Consider the following 11,260-nt stretch of genomic DNA (forward strand, 5'->3'; position numbering starts at 1 on the left):
CCACAAATACCTTGTACAACTTCTGCATAATCACCCCATCAAAGCAACAATATAATGAACTGTTAACGAGTTTTCCTTATATTTATTAAGTACGGTCATGGAAAATCATCAAAAATTAACAATAAGGAAGTTGGAAAAAAATACTACAGATATCTGTACAAAATTGAACTTCAAATAGAAACATGTTGGTGGATAATATGATCAAATTACTTCCTCACACAGGAATATATTATAATATCCTCTCTTCTCTTAGCAAAATTCATAAACGTCAAATATACATATGAGGCATGCAAATATTTGAGAAGTAAGAAGTAAATGTCTTCGTATCATACCGTAAATGTACCAATGTTCCAAGCAGTCGCATTATACAACCAATAAAATTACAACTATAATCACCAAAACTTCAAATTCAAAGTTAATAAACAACCTAGCATGTGATTGTAAAATGTAAATTACCTATTATCTCTATGAAATATTCTAGTAGTTAAAAAGCTAATTTCAGTCCAAAACCTAGAAAAGTAGGGAAATACCATTCTTTTTATACCAAAATCACCGCTAAAATAACATATAAGAACATCTAATTAAGTAATTCAAAAGTAAGAAAACAAGAAGAGATAATACAATTCAATTTATAGAGTAAATCTTATTTATTCTTCAACATAGAACATCATTGCTGATTTTGGGAAGAATTTTAATGATTATGAAACCCTAATTTGTGATTTATGAAGAGAAGATGTAGGAGGGAGATGAAACTTACAGATTATCTGCAAACGCCATTGATTTTGAAGGGGAGGGGTCATTCAGCGCTGCAAAATTACACAATTTAGTGAATTCTTCTAGTCAGGTAGATTGTAGACCATTAGATTGATTTAATCAACGACTGAGATTAATTAGTAGATTATATGAATAATGTCAAAAGTCAAATTGTGCCGTTTAAAAAATAACGGAGTAACTACTCAGTATATAAGAGAAAACAGTGTAGAATTTATTTACCATAAATTGGAGTGTTAATACCAAATTCCCCAAAAGAAAGGTTACCATAATTGAAATTTCCTCTTATAGATGAGGCGACTTTACCAAATTTGATACCTTAATATAAATTGCTTACGAAACACCACTTCAGCAGCAGACACTACACTCTCTCTTTCTCTCTCTCCAGATCTAAACTCCAAATTCTACTTTCTCTCTCTTCCCAATCTACAAGATTCTCCCCAAATTTTTGACTCTTTATTTACAGATATAAATACCCGATTTTAATCTTCATTCAGAATTTATTATTCATATCACAAATTTTATCCCAAGATTATTTGAATTAGGGTTTTTTCTTTCTCTCTCTAGATTAGCTTCAACCTTTACCATGGCGGCTGGTTCTGCCTCTGCCTTCGAGGTTATCTTTCATTCTATTTATTCCTCAATTTTTGATTTTTTTTGTTGCGGGAATTTGCTCAGTTTTTCTGATTTTTTGTTGATTTATTTTTGTGGGGTTTTGAATAATCAGGTTGGTTCGTACTTTATTACGAAATATTATCATGTGCTTAAGGAATCGCCGGAGTACTCTCATCAGTTTTACAATAATTCAAGTACCTTGACTCGAGTTGATGGGGATGATACGCAGACTGTTTCAACTATATTGGTAATGATCTTTCTCTCTCATCCTCTGTTTGTATTTGTGCTTTTTAAGGTAGTGAAGTAGACGAGATTCGATCCGAGATTTGAGGTCACGGGTACCATCCCCATATGATTTTATCGACTAAACTAGTTGACGGGATTGTTAGTGAGTTTGGTTGTATGTCAAACACTATATGCTATATACAAGCATCATCTGGTTGTTTAATAATAGTGGTGTTATTACATTAAGTAGTCAAGCTGTTGTGGAAGGACATTGATTGATTGAGGGGTTTATGGAGCAATGGTTTCAACATGGGTGATAAGGATATGAATGAAGTTGGTAATTTGAATTTCTTCAAAGAAAGATCGTATCTTTAATGCTTTCATGAATGATCAATGTGTTTAAAATGGTTGTAAGACACTGAAAGAACAATTAATTAGGTGTATTAGTCTGGTTTCTCGTAAGGAACGAATGAGTTTTGCGAAAAAATGTCTATCGCTCAGCACAGAAGATTAAACACACAAGTTTAATACTCAACAATGTCCAGCTTTTTAATCAGGAATGGACCATTATGTCATTGGTATATAAAATCCTGGGATTTTACTCTAAAATTCATCTTGGTAAATAGGAAGGGTTTAGGTCAAGAAGTATAGAAACTAACTCTGGGGGGAAGCAAGTTAATACTATGGGGGAAATGCCATATCTGTTGCTTGACCCAAATATTGATTTACTGTCACTGGAGATATCCACCCAAAGAAGAGTTGCCCTACCTTCTTCGCCGAATCCTTAGTTGCCGGGTTTTGTCACTCTATGTTTTTCCTTTATGATGTTGGTTTTTGGTGCTTTAGTTGACAGATGACACATCTGAATCGCTCTTCCGGTCCTTTGTTTAGGGAAATATTTTAACTAGGGAAGGTAGGGAATTGCTTATCGTTGCCTGACTGAAAAATTGAAAAATAATCCAATGCATCACCATATTTAAGATCTTAGTTTAAAAAAGCGCGCCCAATGCGCAAGGCTCACCTAGGCTCAGCATTCGGCGCCTTGAGCTCTCCAGGCTCACTGATGTCAACCAGGCGCGCGCCTTCGTGCGCCTTAGGTAAGGCACAAGGTGCAGCGCCTTGTGCGCCTTCAGTCTTCAGGCGCGGTAGGATGACGTGGATCTTTTATTTACATTTTTTTTTCTTTTTTAATGATATAAACACACCCCATGTGACCTATCAACAATCATATTTCTACAACCTTAGCTTTTTGGGTAATAGAAGTAGCATAATATAAGTTAATTTTCATATTTCCAGCTTGTAATTACCATGGAAGGTTCTAATTCTGGCACTACTCCATCGACGGGATCACGCAATGCTTATGAACCGGCAAGAAAATATGACACTCCAATAGAAATATGTTGTTTTGAGTGTAAATTGTGTTAATATTTTTCTATACCAAATTTTAAGGTTTATTAGAAAATTATGTGCGCCTTGTATCCAAAAGGCGCGCGCGTGAGCCTTGCGCCTAGGCTCCATGATCCTTGTGCGCCTTAGTGCGCCTTGCGCCTAGGCTCCATGACCCTTGTGCGCCTTAGTGCGCCTTGCGCCTTTTTAAACTAAGTTTAAGATCATCTTATTACTTTATATTTATTAAAGGAAAAAAGTTCAAAACATGTGTAGTGACTAAAAGATCATAACACAACTTACAGGTGAATGCAATTGCACAATTTGATTTTGAAACAGACGTTGCAGAACGGCATTTTGCAAAATCGCTGGTTTAAATTCATATTGTTGATTGATCATATAAAGCTAAAGAGGTGGAAATTGTTAAGCAGCAAAGACAGGATCTAGTATTTCCACTTTCCGCTAAGTAATTTAAAATCTGTGTAATTTTTAATAAAATTTTGGCAGGGTTAGATAAATCTGAAATTTGAAATAAAAGCAAGGGAAATAAAGACAATACCATCTTGATCAGTGAGTTGCATCATTTTCATATTTATCAACAGATGCAACAATCTGATGCATGCATATGTTCCCAAGTTTCTGTAATGCATTTCTTGAACAAAAGTTAAGCTACGCAAGCATATAAAATAGTGAATCTAAGTTATGCTTCCATTCTTTATCGGCAGAAGTTAAGTCATGTGTTTCCTTAAGTCATGTGTTTCCTTGACAAAACTATTGCAATTATTTGGCAGGATATTCATACAGTACTTACTTCTCTAAATGTCAGTGGAGTTGAAGTGACGAAATTAAATTGCCAAGATTCTTTGAATGGTGGCATTCTGCTTATTGTATCAGGCGTAGTGAGGTCCGGAAACTTCAGTGGCAAGAGGAGGTTTACACAGGCCTTCTTCTTAGCTCCCCAGGAGACTGGTTTTTATGTCTTAAATGATATTCTTCAGTTTAATGAAGAGGTCCTAGTTAACCAGCATCCAGTGCCAGAAGTACCGGAAATCAAGGTTGATTCTGAAATACCTGCATCCAGTCCTCGCTTTGAGCATCCAGGTACTGATGAAAGCGGTTTATTCTTTTATTTGTGTTCTGTTAGAGGGAAGCTTGTGATATTCTTGCTGTCTGGATGTGTTGGGATAATACCTTCTGTGTGGCCAGTTGTAAATACTGTACTCAGTAGATTATTATAGCTTTATGTACTAGAAATATTGCTGCTTCGGTTTATATGGCCAAATCTTACTGTTAAGTGCATGTGATTTTTGCTGTGTATCATTTGAAACGCAAAGTACTACTAAAAGCTGCATACATCTAAATCCTTAAAGCTTTAACTAGGGGTGAGTGCACCAATCTAGAAAGAGCCCGTGCTGAAAGACTAATCAAGGATGAAAGACCCACCATTTCATGTTGTATGCATCTAGCCATCTAGACATGAAGAAACGTCATTTCATGTTTGGTTTTTATTTTATTTTTATTGTTTGCTGTAGTGAGTTCGGTTTACATAATTTATGGCCCTTCAATTCTGGATTCTTAAAACTCAACGTGTTTTCTGTTGCAGGGTCTAATTTTGAGTTGGAGCAAGAGACGAGGGAGTATGTGAATTCAATTCCTATTGAAGAAGATACCCCTGTAGACAAATATAGCCTTCCCGATGAAGAGCAACATGAAGAGCCTCATGTAGAAACCATTGTCGAGGAGGCCCCTGTTGAACAACCGGCTCCGCTTGAAAGTGCGGTGAATCATATGAACTATGTGGAAGACCCGATATCTGCTCCAGCTGATGAGCCTGTTGGGGAGCCACCCAAACTATCATATGCTTCAATCGTATGCCTTCTTCTTTATGTGGCTAGCCATTTGTATTACGTTATTTAGATCTCCTTGACAAGTTGATTCCTTGTCATGTCTGTTTGAAGTATTCTTGTTGAAGGAGCTTATATTTCTATATTGGATTTGATGAGTTACTTGGTTCTGGTTGGATTATACACGTTCTTTTATACAGAAATAGATCTAATTTTTTGAAACTTCTCGTTGCACTTTCTGATTGATGTGAAGTTGAAAATTACTCCAAATCTTATGATTTTAGAGACAACACTTGTGTCATAAAGTACCCAATTCCTGATGTTCGACTGTCAATTTTTGCAGCTGCGAGCATCGAAAGGGCAATCCTCACATCCAATTGTTTCTCAACCTAATGTAAGGCCTCGCGTCTCACCACCATCAGAGCAGCATCAGAAGGTGCAACCAAATGCTCCACAATTAAACGCATCAGCGTCGTCATTTGTTCCCGAGGCAGCTAGTACTGGGGCTGATGAAGGTTCTGTTCAAGAAGGTAAGTGCAAACCAGTTATTTTGTGTTTGCCTCTTGCAGTCTCAAGTGGACTCTGTTTTATTTTTTGTTAGCCTTTGATTAGTGTGGATTGCGTATTGGGTTCTTTAATTTAATGTTGACATGGAACACTAGTTTGAATTGCTTGTGGGGCTATGCACACTTGGGTAGATTTACAACACAATTACTATTGCCGACAAACATTTGGTGGTGGGGTGTAGAAAGCTTCACTTTCTAGGAAATGCAGTTCACTGTTAGTTGACTCTTGACTGCATGTTGTAGAACTTGTCTTCACTAACCTAGGGTGAGCATGAACCACTTGCTAGTAAGTCCGTGTCTTTTTTTTTCAGTGAAAGCTCCTGTATTCACTACTTTCCAGAAAGTTTTTTTGTCAACCAAACAAATTACACCAGTTGCTGTATTGGTTTAATTTTGAATTTGTTTGGCTTGAGTCGCTTGACTATGCCTGTCTGAATCTGTAATTTAATAAGTTGGAGATAATGTATCTTTGTTTTGGTCTGTAAGCTACAATGTATTTTCGGTTGTCGTTCCCGGATTTCATGCGGGATTATGCCATCTCCTGTAATGATTCCTAAGGAAGGTTGTGCCATTATGGTTATACTGTAATGTTGTCTGAGGAAGGTATCCTGAAGGCTGTATATGTTACCTGAGAGTTATGATTCAACTAAATATGGGCCGTTGGCAAAATTCTGAGCAGCAAAACTGATGTTCCAGTATTCGAAAGGAGGGTGTGAAAGGGTATGGGACCCTTTGAAATTCCAAAGCGGGGATGTCCAAATGAGTGATTGACAGTTTCAACTTTTAAGCTCCTTAAAACAAAATGGGTTTACACTTTGATTCCAGGAACTATAAGTATTGAAGTCGGATATCAATGGTAACTGCATCTCCAGTGTTTCCATAGTAGGTGCCTAGCTTTAAGTTCGTTATTCTGTTGAGAGGAGGTGCCCTTATCTAGGATCATATGCCAAGTTTTTGCACCTTTTACTTGCTTTATTTCGGAGGTTAGTAGATCTCATTAGGTATTATTTTAGCTGCATTGTGTCTGGGGCGTGTTTAAAGCTGCTTTTGAGAGGTTTTCCTAAAAGAATTCTTGTGTAAGACACATTGTTTCTTGGCGTTATTAGCACATATCACCTGAAAACTTGTAATGAGAAAACTCCCTCTTTCTTTTTGCTCCAAGTTTTGCCTACAAAGGGTCTTGCCTTGTTACATTTCCTCCTTTTCAACTTCCAAGCAACATTAAATAGCTTTATGTATTCTATCCTGATTGCCTTTATAATGTAAATATTTCTTCTATTGACGCTTACAAAAGAATGCTTTTACTTTGTCCATAAATTATATCTAAAATCCTGTGGAACATTTTGTTATGTTGTGTTTGTACTGCATATCCTCTTGTTCTCATTTGTTTGGGGGTACTTGTACAATTCAGGGGATCAGACGTCTGTCTATGTGAGGAGCTTGCCATCAAGTGTTACTACTGCTGATCTTGAGAAGGAGTTCAAAAAGTTTGGTAGAGTCAAACCCAACGGAGTATTCATTAAGCATCTCTCGGTGAGTCTTATGTACATGTTTTTGCGAAGCTGATTTTGGATTTGTTGGAGAATACTTACTTGATTCTCTACTTTTGAACATACAGGATGTTGGAGTTTGCTATGCATTTGTCGAATTCGAAGACAATTCTAGTGCTCAAAATGCAATCAAGGTAATCTCATTGTCAACACATTTACCCATCTTTCTCTGTTTTAGCAGAAGGATACATGTGAGTGTCTCTTATGTTTACTGCTATGCTGGTACATTATAAATATAAACCACAACAACACTTGTTACTTACTGATAGTGATATGCTTATAATGTTTTAGCAGAAGGATAGATGTGAGTGTGTCTTATGCTTACTGCTATGCTGGTACATTATAAACCGCAGCACCACTTGTTAATTATTGATAGTGATATGTTGATAAAGTTTTAGCAGACATCCCTTTGTTTTTCTTCCTTCCAGTGGTTATGTTTTATTTCCAATCTTCAATTTGAGCAAATGTGGGTTCTGATATACGTACGTCCAGAAATGTGTTGGTGTAGAACCTGTTATTTTTGTTGTGTGCTTCTAGTAATAAATAGTATAGAGGAGTGATGTTAAAAGGTTTAGTCCTTGCAATGCTGTGGAATTGTGTGTCAAGTGACATTCTGGAATTCCACCTTTTTCCTTTGACATTGTCAAAACTGCTTAGTTTGATTTCTGAGCCTAACTTCATTGATTTATTTTACAGAATTCTCCTATAGAGTTTCTTGGTAGACAAGTTCATATTGATCCGAGGAAATCAGGCGGAAACAGCAGTTCACGTGGTGGAGGTATGTACCGTATATGCCTCACTAGTTAATTAGTTATGAGTTCTGGGTTATTAAGGTTATGGAATAATAATACACTGACCAACTTGAAAAGAATCGTTTTATTAATCCACTTGGACTGGAAGTAAATTGAAGCTTATTTGAAGTTGCCAGATATTACTTGTTAGAAATTCTTTTTGGAGTTAGGCTATCCTTAAAGTATGGTCTCAATATTTAAAGTTACGATATTTATGTTTGTTTCAGTTCCTAAGACCAACTTATCTTGCCTTAGTTCCCACAATAACTGTCCTTTTAAACTTTTCACAATCAGTTTGTGATATTTGGCCAATTAAGTTTTATTATCATATTGGGAAAGGAGAAAGAATGAAAGATGATTGGGTAATATGCATTCGTTAAGTAAAGAGGCAATGATAAGGGACAAACCGATCCCTTGTTTGGCGATGGTTCAGTTGGATCGTTGACCAAAGTGTAGAAAAGGAACTTCATTTTTGCTAATTAGTAACAAATTTCAGAAGTCTGGTCAAATATACCATGTTCTGGATAAAAGTTTGATGAAACATTAGTCGAATTTAGTATCACTCTATTAAGTTGGCTACGGTTTGGTGGCAGCTTGGGGTTATGGCTACGTGGACAGCTCTGTTGTAATGATGGACTCTAAATTTAGGCCATCGTTGTGAATGATTGGATTTGAGTGTAACTGAAAGGCTCTGCCTATTTTCTGCGAAGTATCCAAGGACATTGGTCGTTGTAATTGTAGTTGTACCAATATTTACGGACAAGATCAAGCGACTGAAGGGATAATATCTTATAATGAAATAAAAGTACAACATTGGGCAGCTTGAATGAAAATTAAGTACATGACTACATGAGTTGATATGCATAAATTGATTCCTTTGAATCTTTGATGTGTTATATTGTTAAGATGGGACTTGTTTGGAGATTCAACATGTTGCTTATGTATAAGTTTATTTCCTTTTGTACACTAATGGCCCTTTTGAAATTTGAAGATTAGCTAATGATTTGATTTCTCTGATTAACCCTTGGGCAGCTGTAGCTAGAGGCAGAGGCAGAGGCCGAGGTAGCTACCTAAATAACACAACAAGAGGACGTGGTGGGGTCAGAAACACTGGACGAGGCTCAGGCAATGGCTTCTACTAAAGCACATGAAGAAGCAATTATCTGGCTCAAGGGACGGTCAAGAGTGATGCTACATCGTTGCTCTTTCTCTGTAGGTTATTTTTGTCTGTTTGGTTGTTACTTGTTAGTGATGGACAATTAGATATATCCACCCTTGATCTAGGGGTATTTGAGTTATTTACCCGAAGCATAAATTAGTTTACATTTCTCTATAGAAGGTGCATGTATGCTGCTGCCTTCGTCCCCATATGTTTTTCATCTCTATGGGGATTTTTTTGAATATTCTGCCAGGTTATTTGGTTATTTGGCTGCCTTCTCTTGAAATTTGTGTTCTATGAATTTTGGTTGATTGACTAATGAGATTATTTCGAGTTTTTTTCCCCGGAAATACAAATATGACTTTTTCAAATTGAGCAGCACTGAATTTGTTTTACTTTCTTGCTGATTTTCCCATAATGTGTTTAAAAAACAAATGTTTTACGGAGTAACATATAGTATTGAACTTTTATTTTCACGGAATATATTATATATAAGTGTATAACGTTATAGTCCATTGTTCGTACTGAGAATCTTAAATCTCGTCTGAACATACAACTTGTTACTAGTTGAAGGACGGTAATAAAAATAAAAAGAGGGCTGCCTCTTGCACAACAAAATTGAAATATTACAAATATTTTACGGCTGTATGTATCTGAAAACCTATGTCATTGCAGCGACAATGGCGTTCTGATGACGAGCTGGTAGTTTTGTGCATACATTATTATTATCTTCTTCTGTTTCCCAAAGAAAATTAGCATATGCTGCCATGATATGACTGCAGAAAAACACAAGATACAAAAACATTCAGCAAAAATATTTATGAAGAGAGAAGTCGGATGTAGGATTGAATACCAACCTGTTTTCTGGGGAAACCTGAACAGCTCTTTGGAAGTAGCTTAATGCTCGTTCATCATCACCATGTAGCTCCCAAATTAGCTGGGCGTACTGTGAAAGGATCTCACCATCTCCAGGATCCATTAGTATTGCTCGAGAGTAATATTCCTCCGCCTTTTCGAGGTCCTTCTTAGACTGCAGGGGATAGATAGCAGTAATAATTTTGAATATATATGACATTGTTTGCAGAAAAGATAAAATAAATGATTGAGGCTGACCTTATACAGGAACTCAGCATAGTTTCTCAAGAGCAATGGATTTCCAGGATTATCTTCAACCATCTTCTTGTAGTATTCTGCCATGCTAGCCCCATCTCTTCCATTATCTCCATAACCTACTGGTTTATGTTTATTTTGTCCAGTTCCACCATTGCCTCCTCCGATGTTATAGCCACCGCCATCGGTAAACACTCCAAGACCCCGTGCAAGGTGCATCTTTGAGGGCACATTTTCACTTTCTTCTTGAACATTAAGGTACCTTTCTTGTAACCTTAAATTGTTCATGAATGCCATGGTTTTCTCTAAGCTTAAATCCCCGCTTCTTTCTTCTACGCCTTCTTCATAACTTTCTTCCTCTTCCTCCTCCTCCTCCTCGCCATCTTCATACCGCCTATTTGATCTGGACATCGAGAAGGAAGGGATGGTTTGCAAAACTTTGCAGCTGGGGGGTTTCCTTGGAAACTTCTTGGTTGGGGTAGAATGGTTGAATTCATCAAAACTGTTGTAGGCTAACCCTTCCAAGTTTCCCTCTGATTGTGCTCTTCGGATTGTGTTGATTGGAGAGCCATGAATATGATGAGAGCCCTCGGGTGTGAATTCGGCATTAATGGAAGGAGAGGACTTGGAGAATGGTGATGATGATGGGGGGATAAGGTTCAGAGGAGATGTATATGGTTGGTGGAAGGATAACTTGGTGTTTATGTGGTTCGGAGAGTTGAACTCGGAGAGGTTGCCGCCGTGGTTGGGAGATTCCGAGCACGACGATAGAAGTGAGCCAAGAATAGGGGTGGAAGTGCTTCTAATAAGCATCATTTTGATGGAATATTTTCTTGGTAGGTTTGGAGAAATGGTGAGGAATCAAAATTTGAAAGAAAGGCAGGGTGCTTAAGCTTGGTTGCCAGTTGCATAATGTGATATTTTGGTAGTATATGCTATTATTAAGAGGGATGATAATAGACAAATCTTAATGTATGGACTAAAAATAAAAAATTTGGCAAAAAGTAAAATGTCATTTTCTTGTTTGCTTTTTGTTGATTTTGGACCGTTTAGTTATGAAATTTTGCACCTTTTTTTGGTGATAATTTAGGGTATGGCATTCAGTGCTTCACATGGAAACTGCCAAAACTCTTGATAAAGAGTTTGAGTGGGTGGGATGTTGTTTAGAAAAGGGAAAATGTGGCTACAAATTGATAAGTTTGAAATATGGCAATCTTTTATTATAGAGACATACAAACATACA

General features: G+C 37.0%; 2 protein-coding genes across 2 annotated transcripts; one reads left to right on the forward strand and one right to left on the reverse strand.

The window, feature by feature from the left end:
- The first annotated feature begins 1,092 nt into the window (after nt 1–1,092).
- Nucleotides 1,093–9,278, forward strand: LOC110788175 (nuclear transport factor 2). The gene is made up of 9 exons (XM_021992812.2): nt 1,093–1,387; nt 1,499–1,633; nt 3,789–4,098; nt 4,601–4,866; nt 5,185–5,371; nt 6,819–6,940; nt 7,026–7,091; nt 7,654–7,735; nt 8,781–9,278. Exons 1-9 carry the CDS (start codon nt 1,358–1,360, stop codon nt 8,888–8,890), a joined length of 1,308 nt encoding a protein of 435 aa, XP_021848504.1. The 5' UTR covers nt 1,093–1,357; the 3' UTR covers nt 8,891–9,278.
- Nucleotides 9,279–9,361: 83 nt separating this feature from the next.
- Nucleotides 9,362–10,950, reverse strand: LOC110788168 (uncharacterized). The gene is made up of 3 exons (XM_021992805.2): nt 10,021–10,950; nt 9,765–9,937; nt 9,362–9,683 (listed from the first exon to the last, which is right to left on the reverse strand). The coding sequence occupies exons 1-3, from the start codon at nt 10,831–10,833 to the stop codon at nt 9,569–9,571; spliced, it is 1,101 nt and encodes a 366-aa protein (XP_021848497.2). The 5' UTR covers nt 10,834–10,950; the 3' UTR covers nt 9,362–9,568.
- Between the last annotated feature and the right edge of the window lie 310 nt (nt 10,951–11,260).

Source organism: Spinacia oleracea, chromosome 6, assembly GCF_020520425.1.
Source record: "Spinacia oleracea cultivar Varoflay chromosome 6, BTI_SOV_V1, whole genome shotgun sequence".
NCBI lineage: Eukaryota > Viridiplantae > Streptophyta > Magnoliopsida > Caryophyllales > Amaranthaceae > Spinacia > Spinacia oleracea.

Excerpts from the sequence above, each read along its gene's own strand:
- LOC110788168 (XM_021992805.2), bottom strand. The coding sequence starts at position 10,833 with ATGATGCTTATTAGAAGCACTTCCACCCCTATTCTTGGCTCACTTCTA. Across the intron at positions 9,938-10,020 it reads ATGCTGAGTTCCTGTATAAG|TCTAAGAAGGACCTCGAAAA; the intron begins GTCAGCCTCAAT and ends TATCCCCTGCAG. Across the intron at positions 9,684-9,764 it reads CAGGTTTCCCCAGAAAACAG|TCATATCATGGCAGCATATG; the intron begins GTTGGTATTCAA and ends GTTTTTCTGCAG.
- LOC110788175 (XM_021992812.2), top strand. The coding sequence starts at position 1,358 with ATGGCGGCTGGTTCTGCCTCTGCCTTCGAG. Across the intron at positions 1,388-1,498 it reads GTTCTGCCTCTGCCTTCGAG|GTTGGTTCGTACTTTATTAC; the intron begins GTTATCTTTCAT and ends TTGAATAATCAG. Across the intron at positions 7,736-8,780 it reads CAGCAGTTCACGTGGTGGAG|CTGTAGCTAGAGGCAGAGGC; the intron begins GTATGTACCGTA and ends ACCCTTGGGCAG.